Raw genomic sequence first — 18,210 nt, forward strand, 5'->3', positions numbered from 1 at the left:
CCAGTGAGTTTTCCAGCTTCCTTTAACACATTTGCATGATGGGAGGCCATAGAGGGAAATGAGAATCAGAAGAAATTGCCTTCTCTCTTCTGTTCATGAATTTCTCCATGAAAGTAAAAAGCCTTCTGTGAGTGAAGGATAAAAACTGGATGCAACTCAATATACTGTTGATGCCCAGGACACTTGAGCAAACATTTTCCATAAAGCATCACAGTAATGTTGAAATGCATAATCTGGTTTTCCAAGTGTACTGCATTCTAAGTTTGTTGGCAGAATATGACACTCCTACTATGAAAGAACTGATATTGTGGAGAAATTTTCTATCAGGGCCTCTGATTTCAAGAAAAAACCATAGGATGGAAATACTTCAAATAAAAAAATAGTGAAATAAATCTTGGTTTATTTTTTATTTTTTTTTTAAATGAAGCCCCTTAATTTGTCAGCTTGGGAATATTTCATTATAACATTCCTCATTTCCTGCTCATAGAATTTATGGTTGCCTTTATATCAATCTCATCTCTTAACATGTAAATTTAATTTTATTTCTTCCTACTTGCAGATTGCTCTCGGAACAGTGACAAATGTCGAGGAAGCAGTAAAGTGGATAAGTTACACTTACCTTTATGTACGGATGAGAGCAAACCCATTAGTATATGGCATCAGTCACAAGGCTTATCAGGTAGAAAATGCATGAAAAAACTAACCTGCTTTCTGGTTCCATAATCCTTTCCTGATGGGAGATTAAATATTTGCCATTGCTGCTTTTCCTGACGTCAGCAACTCCTCTAAGTGCTTTAAAACATGGAAAATACTCCATTGAACAAAATGTAAAAGGGAAAGCAACTTGAATTATTTTTCCTGAGTCATCCTGATAGATAAAGTTTTGAACATTCAGGCAGAACACACAGAATACAGTCAAATGAGCACACATCATATGTGAAGGTGGCCTATTCAGACCTGGTTTCGTACAGCAAGCTCTCTCAGTATTTCGGTGCTAAATATAAGCTTTGCAAACTAAGTGTGAAAATGTTCGCGTGAACCCCCTTGTGCGTTCATGAATTCATGAGCAGTCGTGGGTAAGCACCCGCTGATGCCCCTTGGCATCCACACATTCATTGTTATGAGAAAGGGGCTCAATGTGACCCATCTGCAGCTACCAGGATGTGTGGTTGCCAGCCACACCAGCAGTTGGATAACCCCTAGCTCTTTCAGTTTAACACTCAGAATCTGAGAGTGAGTGCTGGTATAGTGGTTAAGAGAATAAACCTTGAGTATTCAAGCCTGTTGACTGAACTCAGTAGGTAATCTTATGGTCAGCACCGCTACTCAGTGCTGGATTTACATATAAGCTAAACAAGCTATAGGTTAGGGCCCCACTCTCTTGGGGGCCCCCAAAAAATTTAAAGGGGGAAAAACTGGATGTACATTTCCAAAATATAAGATAAAAAAATGTGGGTGGCGCTGTGGTCTAAACCACTGAGCCTCTTGGGCTTGCCGATCAGAAGGTCAGTGGTTCAAATCCCCGTGACGGGGTGAGCTCCCGTTGTTCGGTCCCAGCTCCTGCCAACCTAGCAGTTCGAAAACACACCAGTACAAGTAGATAAATAGGTACCACTCCGGCAGGAAGGTAAACGGCGTTTCCATGTGCTGCTCTGGTTTCACCAGGAGCAGCTTAGTCATGCTGGCCACATAACCTGAAAAACTCTGCTGACAAACGTCGGCTTCCTCAGCCTGTAAAGTGAGATGAGCGCCGCAACCCCAGAGTCATCTGCGACTGGATTTAACTGTCAGAGGTGCTTTACCTTTTTGTTAATATACTTCTTCTAAATTGTATTTCAGTTCAACAATTACTTTGATAAAATGCATATTTTGTTATGTGCAAACAGCTTTAGATACCTATTAGATCCATAAATTACCAAACAGCATATATTCAACACAAAAACAGTGACAATTTGTTGTTGACAAAGGACAGCTGGACATATAAAGGGCTCCATTACTTTCAGTAGCTTAGGGCCTCATCAAACCTAAATCCAGCCCTGCCGCTACTCATAGAATAATAATAATAATTTGTCTACCTTGGTTACAAAAATATATGTGACATCCCACATTGCTTGAGAAAACTTCTCCTTGTTCAGTAGGACAAAGTGATGATGATAATTATTTGGTAGAATCTTTTTTCAATTAAAAAGAAACCCATTTTTCTTGGAAGAGAATTGCAACATCATAGCTACGAGCAGTGACTGGATAGTTTGTCAATTTTTTGTCACACAAGGTATCATTTGACCACACTTAGATCAAAGCTAGGCTTTTTCTCCTTCTTATGGCTGATAATTTCTTCTTTACTTTCACATTTTAATGAGACTTACAGCTTATAAATGCTGAAAAGGCAGGTGTTTGTCTTTGCTGCTGCTGTATAAAATTCTAAGAAATTTCTTAAATCTGCCTATAGTACCTGGTGTTTGCTTAAATTGTTCCTATAACATTAAATAAAAGCCATTTCCCTCTACTCATCTTGAATATATTTGAATACTTGAATATATTTGAATTCTGAAATGACCCTCTTTAACACAGAATATTCTCATAGGGAGATAATAGGACTTTTAGGAGCCCAAACTGGAAAAAAGGGAGAATTCAGTACAATGAATCTTTGCCTGTCTTGATATGTACTACAGGGGGGAAAAGAGACTTCTTATTCTTTATACAGTTAAGGGATTTAGAACTTCATGCTAACATTCAGTTGTTGTTTGTAGTAACTTCTTCCTACTGCAGCCAGTGGTTACACTGAATTAAAACTTTGCTCATCTCTGAGTCCCGAACAAATTGGTCCCAGCTCCACTGTTTCAAAGGGATGGGTTTCATCTTAGAGGAGGTTTGATTTTGTGAGTGCAATTTTAGGAATAGCGAAGCAAAAATTAGTTCCTCTTCCCCTTGCATTTCATATCTTAAGCAAATATTCTTCAAACCATTAATATATTTGGCAATTATTTAGTATAACAACAACAGCTACAATAAATTCTTCTAAACATGTCACCTTTTGTTATTTCTATCCATAATAAGGCTATTTGTCAAGTTATGTATACCGACACATCCCAAACTTATTAAGCATTTCAGTTCTAAATATTCCAGATAAATTGAACGGTGTCAAATGAAATCAATAAAATTGTACTATGTCTGCATATCCATATATTAATCTGAAACTGTAAAAGTTGGAGGACAGGGGACAGATAAATATATATAATGCTTGACTGTATTTTAGATGGATCCAGGCTTAGAGAAGCACAGAGAGCAACTAGTGATTGAAGTTGGCCGAAAGTTGGACAAAGCTCGGATGATTCGTTTTGAAGAGAGAACTGGATTTTTTTCTTCTACAGATCTAGGCAGAATTGCCAGCCACTACTACATTAAATATAATACAATTGAGGTACCCATGCTATTTCTCTGCATACTTTCTCATATTTTGAAATAACGCCACAAAGATCTGTTTAACAGCATCTTCATCTTAGATTTGTAATAAAATAAATAGCTACAATTCTGTGCTTGCTTATGTGCTTTTAAATCCAAGTTCTGGAGGGGTGAGGGGACTTGATCTGGTGTAACATTATTGTTTGCATACTCTTATTCTATAAGGGAGGGTTCAGAGAAAACTACTAGTAAGGTAGGATTGACTGTGGAAAACACCATTTTATTCAACATGTTGGAAATGTGTATATTCTGAAGACATATCAGTAATTAGAGTGTTGCAGAACTCGGGATTGTAAAGAGGCAGTGATTTCTATCCTGTTATGTGTTGGTCACAAGTAGCATGGTTTCCACTAAAACCTTGATTATTTGTCTCATGATCCACAATGGCTGGAACTAATGTAATTAATCGTGTAATTAATTTCAGTGCATTTCACTGGAAAGGAAACATTGAAACCAATGCATAAAATCACAATTATTGACTTCCGGGTTGGCGCGATCTGGAAATGGCGGATTCCCTCCGAGCTCCGGAGGGAATCGGCTCAACTGAGGACGGGTCTTTGCCGCGCCGGCGACGCGGGGACCCTTAAAAACCGCAGGCGCGGAAGCCTGCGGACTGAAGACTCAGCGGGTGCCTTAAGCGCCCCCCCGATTCACGAAGAGCCTTTTTAAAGGCTGCGGAGAGGATACGGGGGGTGGCGTGGCACTGAGAGTCGATCGCTACCTCGGTTGAGCAAAGCCGCGAGCCATGACTGGAGAGCGCTGACTTCCTTCCTTGAAATTTGGACTGAAAAGAACAACCCGTGAGTAAGACGGAATTTGGTTTTAAGAACATTATCCTGTGAATTGGAGACGACCGGGGGTGTGCTAAAAGGAAGTCCGCACCCCCTCCTTTGCAGACGATCCAAAGCAACGATATAGAACTAAGCTGGAGAGCCTACCCTTTGAGGGGTGAGTTAAAAAGACATTAACTTCCAAGATTTGGTAAAAAGAATTTTGAGCTGGAGAGTGGAGTTTTGGAAGCTTTCTTTCTGCTGTAAACAACCCCCCCTCCCGGGCTCGGGAGCGTCCTGTTTTGGAGCTTGTGCAGGAGGTGCAGTGTTTGACAGCTGTCAAAGCTGCCAAACGGACAGTTTAGAGTGAAAGAATTCTTATTTAAGATCCCTCTGGACCAAAAAGTTACAATTGAACTAAAATTGTTGGAAACAAAGTAATAACAACAAGTTAGAGGATTGTTGGGGGGGAAAAAAGAATACCAAGTAACCAGATTCCCTCTAGGGGGAATTCTGTGAAATTACAATGGCTGTGGATGGAAAGTTACTAGTGGAAATCGAAAGGACGTTTTATTTGGTGGGAATCTTACAAGAACAGAGTCTGGCTATGAATAAACAACTTATGACCTTGCCTTCTGGAACAAGCAGCTCTGTTGAATGTAATGAGGACCTGAATGAGAAAGTATCCACAGCTGCATCGGAAATGACATCTAAAGAAATGGAAGAGTCTAAACAAGAAAAAGAGAAAGTAAAGTTGGAAAGTACCGACCAGAAATTGATATCTGTGGGAAACAGGCAAGGAAACTTTTGGAGTAAATTTACCACCAACCTGCGAAAGAAGCAAAAGATGAAAGTGGAGGTCCTGGGAATTTATGGAATACAGGAACTGAAAATAAAGAAATATAATTGGGGCCTTCACTGTGACTCTGACTTTGATTTTGAAGATACAGGTTTCGTGGAAGTTTACCAGCAGCTGTTTCCAAATACCCTTATGGGAAGAGACTATGGGTTGATGGTGATAGAACTCTTTCGAGATTTGATGACCGACAAAGAGGATTATCAACAAGACCGGCGGAGAGGGACTGAAAGAGACTTGAAAGCCTCGGACATGAGGAACCCAGGCTAAGAACTGTTATTTTGGACATGCACTTTGGGACGAAAACCGGGGATGGGAGGGAGGGAAGAATGGTTTTTTAAAAACACTCAAGACAATGGGGTTTAGTTAAATATGATCTTTATCTAAGATAAAATGGGAAATCGATGGAAGCGAACTTGGGTCCAACTTAGAAAAAATCTATCTTTTTTTTCTTTTTTTGTTATAAAAGGCGTAATATTAAGATGGTCAAAATGAGAAATACCAAAGTGCTGACATAATTTTGGGAATTGGGATGCAAGAGAGGGGGGGGGAGTCAGGGAACAGGGTTAGGAAAATAAGATTTTCTGAAATTATATATCTTTTTGTCTTTTGTCTTTTTGTGTGTTTATGTGTTTATAAAAAAGGTGAAAACCCAATAAATTTTTTTTAAAAAAAAATAAAAAATAAAATCACAATTATTTACATATTATTTGCAGTCTAAAAATATATATAGTGAATACTGTTTGTATGATTTCGTTAATGACCTTGGACAAACATTTGAATTGTGGCAATTTCAGCTCCCATTTCCGTTTCTGACATAATTCTCCAATACCCTATGAAGAACATTTGTGTATGTGTTTGCAGAAGTGATATTAACTTCTGAAAAGTGTTAGTATTTGTTACTCCATGTTTGAAAGACTTACTGTGAGGATCTTAATTGAAATATGTTGCACCTTTGAACATACAGTCCCATTTGGGTTATTTAAAATCAAGTTATTTATGTCCTTATATTTGGACTCAGTCACATTTTAGTATGCACTACCTTAAACTTTCAGTTTTTTAAAAAATGGATACACCATTGGCACCTTGATGACTTGACTTTTCAGAAGAATCTTGTCCTGTGTATAGCAGGCTCCTTTAACCAAATTCGAGCCAATGCTTTAAATTGCACAGTGTGAAACTAGTATACAGTATATGCTTCCTATGTTCAAAACTCCACATCGCTTTTCAAAATAAAAAAAGGTTTCTTTTGAGTGGTGATGTTGACAATAAGTTCTCCATCTCTACCACTTTGTGTCTAGTTTGGCACTATTGATAAATATTCTCAAAGGCAAACCTCTCTCTTTTTTTGCAGACTTTCAATGAACTGTTTGATGCTCATAAAACAGAAGGTGACATTCTTGCTATAGTGTCTAAAGCAGAGGAATTTGAACAGATCAAGGTAAGAGCGCATCATCATTTTTTTAAAGGCTTCTTTTGTACACATGGAAAGTGTGTGTGTGTGTGTGTGTGTGTGTGTGTGTGTGTTACTGGATACAGGAACGTCTTCATTTACTGCTATATAATGACAGCTCCATGCATCTCTCTGTCTCTCATGCAGTGTTGCACCTCTCAGTGTGGTGAATGCTAAAGCCCACACTAACAGGGGCTTCTTGAGTACAGCTGGCTGGATATACATGATTTAGGCCAGAATCTTATTTTCTAACTAGAGTACATTTTCTAACCCCGGACAACATTCAGTGATGTCTACCTCCCTTGCACAACTGGAAATCCAGGGCAACAAAACTTCCAGTTTCTCTTCTCTTCTCTGCAGCCCCTGTCCATGCTTCCAGAATTTGTTCTGCAGGGTTTCCCAACTGTCTAGAGCAGATTTTGAATGTGTGCAGAGAGCTTGGGGGGGGGAGAAAGAATGGAGAAACCCTGTTACGCAAGCAGATGCCTGCTCGTGCTACATCTGATCTCACCCCCAGTTTTTAATTCATGGAATTCACTTTAAAATGAATAGTCTTAATGAGGAATGCAACCCAGAAGGCTGTGAGTGTTCTGTTCTGGCAGCTCTTCAAAAAACGGGGAAGAGGTTGAGTGCACTTTATAAAGAAATCCTTTCAAGATGAGTTGGAGTTTTACTGGCTAGCATTGCGTTAGAGAATAGTCACTTTCTTTTGCAAAATTAAGAATTTTAAAAAATCAAATCCCTGCAATCTCCCAAAGTCTGCTTTGAATCTGGATGCAAATGTTCGTAAATGTTAGGAAGAAAGGCAAAACTGACGTTGTGATGAGAGTTTAGATGCCGCTTCAAGTTTATTGAAACCTCAGCCACTTCATTCATTCAAAAGCTGTGGACAAGTGCCAGTGAAGGAAAGGATTTGATGTTAACAAACTGTAGTTCGGTAGTTAACAGAGTGGGGTCTTCTTGAAGTGAAATAATTGGGGGGTGATTGAGAAATCCTGCAAATGGTTCAAGTGACATTTGTGACTTTTCTGCTCTGCTTTCATATTGAATGAGCTGGTCAGGGCTTAAGGGAAACGGCCTCTGTATGGTTCCCTGCAGGTGCCAAACATTTACCCTCTTTAAATAAGTTTTAGACTAATAGACTTTCAGCAAATCAAAGAATATGTAAATGTATGCTCTGTTTTGCAAGTATGAGTGAAAATTTGAAATACTATGCATTATTCAAACTGTAGATATGAATATTTCTTTACTTGCATTAAGACTTAATCTTATTAACAGTGAAAACCTTAATACCATGAATCATAGTACTTCAGAGTTTTGAGCTAAGAACATAATATGCCACATGCAAACTATATGATTTTAATGAATGCATTTAATGTTAATTCAGGTTGGCCCTAATCCAGAAGGACAGAGGTCATACTCTGGTCAAATAAAAAGGGAAATCTCATCAGGTTGAGGATGGTACGGTCAGAAGACTTAATTTTTGAGGCATATCACATTTTTATGTGTCAATGGCAACCTTAATAAAAGGTGATGCATAATGAAATGCAATTGTGTCATTATTAAGATAGTTTCAATTAAGTTTTATTAAGTACAGTGCTGGGAGACTTGTTTTTCAGAAACTGTAGACTGTTTAAAAACACATTTATTGAGAGATAATTGGCATTTAATTTTCATGTGGAAGATTTAACAAGTTGCACCAGTCTTTTCAAAGTCTATTAATTTGTGTTTCAGGTGAGAGAAGAAGAAATAGAAGAGCTTGAAGCCTTGCTGGGTGATTTCTGTGAACTTCCCGCTCCTGGTGGTGTAGAGAACAGTTACGGGAAAATAAATATCCTTCTGCAAACATATGTTAGCCGAGGAGAGATGGACAGCTTTTCCCTTATTTCTGATTCTGCTTATGTTGCACAGGTAGGAATGTGTGCATATATCCAATGAAGAAAGACTTACCCCAGGAACACAGAAAACTAGAGGTCCCATGGGTTCAAGCCTATACACACTTGACATGAGATTTGGATTTGAAAAACTAATAGTTTTGTATGTATGTGTATCAATCTATATGTAATATATATATATATATATATATATATATATATATATATATATATATTTGCTTTCGTAGATTTTCACGGGTACAGGAATGCAGGTTTTGGTGTCTTCGGGTGTCTTCCCGTGTAAGAGTCGGGGTGTCTGTGCGACGTTTCGACGAGGTCTCACTCGTCATCTTCAGGCTGGTGCTTTCGGCTTCTTGTTACTGGAACAGAGCAGAGTCTGGTGTTTGAGTTCCTATAAATACTGTTGAGGGGTGTGGTGTATAGCCTCCAACGTTCTGGGTAGAACGTTCTAGGAACTTCCTCTCTACCCAGAACGTTGGAGGCTATACACCACACCCCTCAACAGTATTTATAGGAACTCAAACACCAGACTCTGCTCTGTTCCAGTAACAAGAAGCCGAAAGCACCAGCCTGAAGATGACGAGTGAGACCTCGTCGAAACGTCGCACAGACACCCCGACTCTTACACGGGAAGACACCCGAAGACACCAAAACCTGCATATATATATATATATATATACACACACACACACACACACACACACACACTGTGAAAAGGATCCCCTGTGGGCAATAAGCCGTATATATAGTTACGTTGTTTGTTGAAGAGCTCTGTGCATCTGCCATGAAGTCCTGAAATATTACTTATTTTAGAAAACATGTTGACCTAACCATTGTCACCCAGGAAAGAAGAGTCAGAGTTAGAATACACCCAGTGCTCACTTCTGTGGTTGGTCGTTGTAAGGCAAGACTTATCATGGTAGATTATCATGGCTTTCAGAAAGCCTATCCTCTAGAGTTTCAAAAAAAATTGGTTGAAAACTCTTGCTGTATTTTCTTCACAAACTTTGTGCTCTTTGTTGACTAAAAGCTTTTCTATTCAAAGCATTTGCATATCCAAGGCAATGTTCAACCACAAGAAACAAATAAATAACATACAATATGGTAGCATAGATAAGATGATAAAGCAGCAGTTTTTAAAAAAATTAATTTCTCAGCAAATGACTTGTGAAACTAAGTCGCTTTCAGCTTGTTGTTGGAAGCTGTAAAGTGAAGCTGCCAGCTGCCGCTTCAAGAGAAAATTACATAATACGAATACTACAATGGAGAAAGACCTTCCTGAACGTCCATGTTGGGGCATCATCCCTTCAGAAAGTTCTGTGTGCCCCCGAGGGAAGGCAGAAATGAGGTGGCCAGGCCTGGAAGTTAGTGCTGTCAGCTCCTGAAGTTGGCATGAGAATATTTTGTGCCATTTGTTTGTTTTAATAGTTTAAATTGTAGTCTACACTGGGTTTTTGGCCAAACTAAATATGAGCAATTAATGTCATCCATAGTTGCACCGTTCCATTTGAAACATATGTGTATTGTAATGGATAAGGAATAGACATAACAATACAATTTATCACCTGCTTGTACCCTACAGAATGCAGCACGTATTGTCCGAGCTCTTTTTGAAGTGGCTCTTCGAAAACGCTGGCCTGCGATGACATACCGGCTACTAAACCTTAGCAAAGTAATTGACAAGCGATTGTGGGGTTGGGTCAGCCCTCTGCGACAATTCTCAGTCCTGCCACCATCAGTCCTTTCCAAATTGGAGCAAAAGAATCTCACAATTGATAAGCTGAAGGACATGAGGAAAGATGAAATTGGTAAGATACAGGAAAAAGCTAAGTCAGTGTGTCTTGACTAGATTGAACTCTATTTCTGTCTTTACTGTTTTGCTTGCATTTCAACCCTGCCCTTATCCTGAGGCCTTTGTGGTATTAATCTTAGACTACTGAAAATACTTCTCTGTAATAAAGGCTCACAACCTAAATTTATATTGACTTGATTGCACATTGCTTTGTTCTTAAAAACATACTACTCCTCCTCCTACTGAGTCCCATGTAGCTCAAATGCGACCTGATGACATGGACAGGATCTTGGGCCAAGCAATATTTCTCTCTCTGGGCCAATTTAAAAGTTGTTGTGCGATTGCCTCCTTTCCCCATCACTTCCCTTAGACTTCTAGTAAATGCAGATTTGTTTCAAGTTTTATATTTACTTTGCAGGTCACATGCTTCATCATGTGAATATTGGCTTAAAGGTCAAACAGTGTGTCCATCAAATTCCCTCCATTACAATGGAAGCGACCATCCAGCCAATTACACGCACTGTGCTGAGAGTTAGGTTGAACATCACTTCGGATTTCAAATGGAGCGATCAGGTAAAGATGCCTAAAACGTAAAGCCTGGAGAATTTGCTAAATGAGTTGGAATCCTCTGGGTTTAACTCAACACACAACCAGTTAGCATGAATTTTTTTAAAGTAACTTTTCCTTGCCTATACTTCAGATGATATTGATGTATGGTATATGAATCTTGTATTTCGCTTCACTGAGATCAGAAGCATATTGGTTGTGAAGCTTTGCCTCTAAATTGGCATCCATCACATTGAATGTTGCCAACCACATGGGTAAATTTTAAGCAATCCCATGAATCCAGGGAAACTGCAAAGCATAGCTTTTTGCAAGAAGCCTACCAAGAAAAAAATCTGTTGGTCCCACACATTCTTGCATGGGGACACCTAAGTAGGAGATAGGAGTCTTTCCTTTCCACACTAAATAGGTTCAAATATTCCTTGCTGATGTTAGGCACAGTGGTATTCTGAGACATTTTACCAACATTTTTTTCATCAGTCGAAATAATGCACCTGCCAGTTTACTTTAATGTGCAGATTGAAAGTCTTAACAGAGCTAGAATAATTTTAATGAGCGTGGATTTTCTTTGTCAACTAGGTACATGGAACAGGTGGAGAGCCCTGGTGGATTTGGGTGGAAGACCCTACCAATGATCATATTTACCATTCAGAATATTTCATTATTCAAAAAAAGCAGGTAAATGTATCCTACACAGCAGTTCAAAGCACATACCACGTAAAGTGGTGGGATAGACTTCCATAAACATCAGTTTAATATAAATGTTGTAATACAATTTTATTAGGTATCCAGTATCTGTCTGAATTTTGTTTTCAGATTCACATGCTAAAATTGGCTTTCTGCGTGATCATTCACTGGCATCACTTTAAAAATAAAATCTAATAAAGGATTTGCCTTTCTGGTGTGTCTGAAAGAACAATTACTTGCAGATGAAAAATCAAATATGTGACGCTACCTTCTATTACAGATGTCAATACAGATTATTACTAGCTACAGTTCCATCAAAAGAAATCACTTAATAAGCAGGAGCCCAATCCTATTGTGTTAAGCCATTTAGTACAGAATCTGTCTCTAAAGCCCAAAGAACCAAAAGAGGAATTGCTTCTCTTCTGTTTTACCGTGTGTTTTATGAATATAAACAGATGCAATAAGCTTGGTTGCTTATGTCTATTTCATTTTTTGCATTTACATGAAAATTCAGAGCAACATAATTTTTGCCATCTGGAGAGTGATTATTGTAGTGTATGTGTGTATTTTTTACATTTATTTTTACCATAGGTCATTGCAAAAGAGACTCAGCCTTTGGTATTCACAATTCCCATTTTTGAACCACTACCATCCCAATACTATATCCGGGCTGTATCTGACAGATGGTTAGGAGCTGAGGCTGTCTGTATCATCAATTTTCAACATCTGATTCTACCAGAAAGACATCCACCTCATACAGGTAACAAAGGAGAGCAGCATTCCTGCACAATCATAAGTCATTTTGATTTCTAAGGCTATCGTTCGTCCTAAAATGATAATATGCAGCATTGTTTATGTTTCTTCCTTCCTCACTTGTTGCTAGTTTAGATTGTCAATACTTTACAACAGTGAAATCTGTTAGCTAATCTTCAATGAATCTTTGGAACTTCTCACTTAGCTACAGCAAATTGACTTATGCTTTACAACATTTTTCTCTTAATTGTCTCTGAGCAAAACACTCAGTGGAATTTTCAGTATTTTGTGCCATTAGGAAAAATACATTTTGTCCTTAAAAGAGAGGGATAATATTTTTTCTTCACTATACTATTTGTTTTATCTAGGAACTAATACAGGGCACTACTTTCACATTATTTTATTCATTCCCCACATTTATTAGTCACAAAATCAAAAACAGGTGGCACATGCATTTGTTTGCTGCTTCTAGGTTTACCAGAGAGATATAATATCAGTGTGCCTATTATTGTATAGACTTCTTTTGTCATCATCCCTGTTTAAAATCCAGTATACTTAGCGCAGTCAGAATGTACATGTCTGGAGCTGACAGCTCCCTGTTTTTGCATGTATAAATTCATACGTGCATGGGATGTGTTTAGCCATTGTTGTGCTGCACCTAAGCTGTCTGGCTAAACATGTGTACCCTATTTATCTAATTGACTGATCAATGAGTGCTATTCAGAAGAAACAAAAAGATATTTACACATCAGCAGATAGGGGACCTCCAGGATTTATGGTAATTGACTGCCATTCCCATCTGGTTCCTCTGAAACAATGAAGTGTACAGAGGTCCTGCTAGACAAAGATCAAGAAAAGGCCTTTTCTCCCTCTGACAGATCCCAAGAAATCACAGCATTAGCAGGGAATGATGAAAGAGTTCTGAAATATCTATGAAAAGTATGTTGTGAATATTAAGTCCTGCAGCTTCAGCAGATTTTATGGCTCTCCATCCATACCTTACTGTGAAGCGTCCTAAAAGAGGCACTGAGATCTTGAGCCAAGCGTAACTTCAAAGAAAGCATCTGTGTAACAGAATCGATGCGAGTCCTGACTAATTTAATAGAAGTCCAATCCAGTCTTGTTATATACATATCAGAGCTTCAGCTCTCCACAGCTCATAATTGTTTGGCAATCAGATACTTCCAGAATGTTCTATATAATCCTGTTGTTTTCTCTTGAATTTCTCATTGCATTTTAAAAATATAATTGGGATATGGTCTATCCTGATCAACCAATCAAATATTATGTGGTGATTTGTCATTTCTTTACTTTGGCAATAAAGTTAACAAACTGTCTTTGCTTGGACTAATGTTGTGGTCTCAGCTTCACCTCAGCTTGTCCATAGAGTGGGCCCATTCTTTTGAAGTGTTGCTTTTCCCCACTAGATATTAAGAAACTTCTGTTTATTTTGCTTCATTGTAAAGAAATACAATTTCCCCTGTAACACTAAAACATCAATCCTCTGCCACACGCCTTGCCACATAGAACAACTTTGAGATTATCATAATTCAGACCTGCACATGTGAATAGATTTTTAGAGGTCTGAATATGGGAGATCTGCCATTGTCCTATTTGTATCATTTTCAGGCATAGGACATAACGGCCATGTTCAGACATGAAGTTAACTATGGTTTAGCATTAAGTGAGTTTTGGGCTTCTACATCGCCTCTCCTCCGGTGGAGTCATGAGCAAGACATGGAAAAATTGGGAGAACATTGTAGGGGAACGCATTGGAGCAAGATCCCTCCACTAAGTTTTGGTCAATTCCCCCATTGTAGCCCCTAATAACACAGCCACCACCAAAAAAAAACCTATATTGAGAGGGATTTGAGAGGTGCATGGGATTGTAAGGAGAAAGAGAAGTGAAGTAAGTTATGTGAGCTGCCTTCCATTCATGCAAGTACTGAGTTTTGTGCTTTTGTACTATTAAATCCAATTATACATCAGTGTTTCTTTTTTCTACTTCTGAATCTCCTCCCCAATCACAGCTGTATTTTAAGACGCTTCTCTTAGTAGAACTGCTACTGTATAAGCAGACATCTGTTTTTTCAGGGCTTTGGGTATCCTTTTCCTCAACCACAGCGTTTTTCTCCATGATTTAATTATAAATGATGGGTTGCATTTACTTTGATATAGCAGATTTTGATCTAATTTCAATAGGTTTGAAAAGACAATATGGACAGCATCCTTCACAGTCTGGTTCATATATTATGTGTTTTCCAGGGTTTTTGGTGCTGACATTATAAATGATGCGATGTTCCGTGTTGCAAGCTTAAATATATACTAATCGTAATTCCTCAATTTTTAGAATTACTGGATCTCCAGCCTTTACCTATCACAGCTTTGGGACGTCCTGAGTATGAAGCCCTGTACAAATTCACTCATTTCAACCCAATTCAGACGCAGATATTCCATACACTTTATCACACAGATTGTAATGTTCTTCTTGGAGCTCCCACAGGCTCTGGGAAGACAGTTGCAGCAGAACTGGCAATCTTCAGAATTTTCAACAACTATCCTACATCCAAGGTTTGCAAAAACATTTATTTTCCTGAGAAATGTTCGCTTTTTTATTCTGCTTTTTATTAGTTCTGAACTTGCCATGCAAATGGACAGTGCTATTGTGTAAGAACACTTCTTTCTTATCTGAGTGTGTTCATTAAAAAATGTTTTACCACACTTGTGAAATGGAAAAACCACTACTAAATATGAATATTTTTGTTACCAATGAATGAGAAATGCAAGGAAGTAAACACAATATGTTGTAGTTGTTTTAAATGTTCTTATTAATTATTTTTAAACTTACAATATGTCTGTATGTTCACACTTTTTCTTGCTTCCTTTGGCCTTTGTCTTGCAGGCAGTGTATATTGCTCCCCTGAAAGCTCTGGTGCGAGAGAGAATTGAAGACTGGAAAATTAGAATTGAAGAAAAGCTTGGTAAAAAGTAAGCTTGCTTTTTTAACATGGTCAGAAATAAAACTTTTTTGTAAAAAAAAGAAAGAAAGAAAAGAAAAGCAACAACAATCCTGTAATACCTCATATTCAGATAAAGGTTAGCTTCCATGTCAAGAGAATTGTCAACAGGTAGCATAAAAAAAGAAAGTTGTGTGCTTCAGAACTTGTTGTCCTTTGAGAATTCTGCTGTCTTTACAAGACAGCATAACTTGTACGTGACAGTAAAAGTTGTGAAACTTGTAGAGAATAAATTCCTGAAGAGTATTTTTATGAAGATTATTTCTTAAGGCTCAGGATCCTTTCACTATATAACATACATACACACACAGAGAGAGATAGAGAGAGATCTTAGCCCAGCAGAAACTTCCTATACATTGATCTAGCATTAACTAAGAATCTGTATATATGGGACGCGGGTTGCGCTGTGGGTAAAAGCCTCAGTGCCTAGGACTTGCCGATCGAAAGGTCGGCGGTTCGAATCCCCGTGGTGGGGTGCGCTCCTGTCTTTCGGTCCCAGCGCTTGCCAACCTAGCAGTTCGAAAGCACCCCCGGGTGCAAGTAGATAAATAGGGACCGCTTACTGGCCAGATGCAGCTTTGTCACGCTGGCCACGTGACCCGGAAGTGTCTCCGGACAGCGCTGGCCCCCGGCCTCTTAAGTGAGATAGGCACACAACCCTAGAGTCGGACACGACTGGCCTGTACGGGCAGGGGTACCTTTACCTTTACCTTTTTAAGAATCTGTATATGTGATAAATGTTCAGATATTATCTACACACATCACACCTTGAAATCACTTTATAATAGGGATGACTTTATAAAAATCATGACTAGGGTAGATAGAAGATCTGCTGCTTTTTCAGCATGGATAAGTAGGGTCCTGTATTAGAATGAATATTGTTTTTCCCTACTGACCTCTAGGCTACCACTTTCATGACAACTCCAGCTTTGATCCTGTCTGTAAAAGGAGCTGCTACAACTAGAATGAAAACTGACTACTTTCCATTTTCAGCTAGGGTGATGGATTAGGAAGTCAGCCTTTGGATCCTATTGTTGATTCATCCCAGTCAGAGACAGCAAAGGGTTTGGGGCTTTTCTGCATGTTTATATTAAGGGTTAATGTTATGGCCCTACTGTCTACTCCAAAACGGATATGAATCTGTGTTGTATTGCTTCACAATGACCATTTGACTCCCTTTACAGGGTTGTGGAGTTGACAGGGGATGTGACTCCTGATATGAGGTCAATTGCCCAAGCTGACCTCATTGTTACTACACCAGAGAAGTGGGATGGGGTCAGCAGAAGCTGGCAGAACAGAAGCTATGTTCAAAAAGTTTCCATTCTCATCATAGATGAGATCCATCTGCTAGGTGAGCATCGTTTTCACCATTATTATTGCTGGAATTGAAGTGTGCTCTGGCATTGCGAGTTGAACTTTAAGGAATATTGATGTCTGTTTCCCTTTTCCTCCTTTCCTAGGGGATGAGAGAGGCCCTGTGTTGGAAGTTATTGTGTCTCGTACTAACTTCATCTCATCTCACACAGAAAAGCCTGTCAGAGTTGTTGGTTTGTCGACTGCATTAGCTAATGCCAGGGATCTTGCCGATTGGCTAAATATCAATCAGGTATGCAAAAGACACGAACGCCAGTTGTTTTTGAGAGGAGTAGCACTCTGGCATTGGTTTGGGGATAAAAACAACCTGAAGCATGAACAGTGAACCATTTATATGTTTTCTCTTTAGATGGGGCTATTCAACTTCAGGCCGTCAGTGCGCCCAGTTCCATTGGAAGTACACATTCAGGGCTTCCCAGGGCAGCATTATTGTCCTCGTATGGCTAGCATGAACAAGCCAGCATTTCAGGGTATGCAACCAAAGATACAACTTTATTTTTATGAGTCTGTGATAGACAAATTGTATTATGTGTTGTTGTGTATCTTCTTGGTTTTTATTTCAGCAGCACTACCGAGCTTCAGGCCTTGTACATTAAAGATGCTAGCACCACACATGTCAGTGGAACTTAAATGTATTTCAAACAGAATAATTGAAATTACTGTTCACATTTGACACTGTGTAAACATTTTTCTATTAATATTTTAAGATTTACAACATAAAACCTTTTGTGGTATTAATTCAGTAAGAGATTTGCTCCTCATGGAAGCATTAAAAATTGCAAACAGAAGTTGCATGTCAAGCTAAGCTTGCATAATTCTGATTTCAGGGCAATAACCATAAACTTCAGAATTTTCAGTGTGCCCAAATATGTCTCTGTTTTCAATTCTTTATTCTTAAACTGGCAAGCGGGATAGATTTAAGAACCACCTTCATATTTTATTGAAACATGTTCTGTGTACATTCCATAAGGAATATTTATTATATCAATTAAAAAGAAGTCCCCAAATAAATTTTGTGATGTGAACTGCTGTTGATTGTAAGGCGACAGTTGTGAGGTGACTTTTTAGCTGATCTAATTAGCCTTATGACAGAAACTAAGTATTGATTGGGGACTGGAGACCAATCTTGGCAGTTCAGATTATTTACACCTCAAGGAGGAGTATTGTAGAAAAACACTAATGAACAATAAATCTGTCCAGAGCTGTTCAGCTACACCTGTTCCAGAAGCAACAAAAATTCATTAGCTGTCAAGCTTTCTTTAGGCAATAGATATATTGATTTCTATATGAAGACACAATATTTACATTTTCTCCTATCGTACTTATGTGTACATGCATTGGTTTCCATTTGCAGAAATGTTTTGCCATGATTTATCCTAAAATTAAGTGGAACTTCAGAAGACTGCATGAAGGGATAAAATCATTTTATATTCAGCAAATCCTTTAGCATTTAAACAAGTATGTGGTATATATTGATAGTATCTGAAACAGTAGCTTGGTGCTCTTAAAACTTTGGCTGATTGGTCAAATTGCTATAGAAATTTGATTTATAGAGAGGTTTTCTTTACACTTGTTTGATATAATATG

At 38.5% G+C, this 18,210-nt stretch overlaps 1 protein-coding gene across 1 annotated transcript in view; it reads left to right on the forward strand.

Moving 5' to 3' along the window:
* Window positions 1–18,210, forward strand: part of ASCC3 (activating signal cointegrator 1 complex subunit 3) — a 216,758-nt gene that overhangs the window by 127,693 nt on the left and 70,855 nt on the right. Inside the window, exons 17-29 of the mRNA XM_082216596.1 lie at window positions 560–679; window positions 3,257–3,421; window positions 6,443–6,529; window positions 8,276–8,452; window positions 10,019–10,244; window positions 10,647–10,801; window positions 11,372–11,470; window positions 12,071–12,239; window positions 14,583–14,803; window positions 15,135–15,220; window positions 16,434–16,600; window positions 16,710–16,855; window positions 16,973–17,093. Of these exons, the coding sequence (XP_082072722.1) occupies window positions 560–679; window positions 3,257–3,421; window positions 6,443–6,529; window positions 8,276–8,452; window positions 10,019–10,244; window positions 10,647–10,801; window positions 11,372–11,470; window positions 12,071–12,239; window positions 14,583–14,803; window positions 15,135–15,220; window positions 16,434–16,600; window positions 16,710–16,855; window positions 16,973–17,093 (1,939 nt within the window). The remainder of the gene's footprint in view (window positions 1–559; window positions 680–3,256; window positions 3,422–6,442; window positions 6,530–8,275; window positions 8,453–10,018; window positions 10,245–10,646; window positions 10,802–11,371; window positions 11,471–12,070; window positions 12,240–14,582; window positions 14,804–15,134; window positions 15,221–16,433; window positions 16,601–16,709; window positions 16,856–16,972; window positions 17,094–18,210) is intronic.

The sequence above is a fragment of the Podarcis vaucheri genome (assembly GCF_965113315.1).
Source record: "Podarcis vaucheri genome assembly, chromosome: 3".
Lineage (NCBI taxonomy): Eukaryota > Metazoa > Chordata > Lepidosauria > Squamata > Lacertidae > Podarcis > Podarcis vaucheri.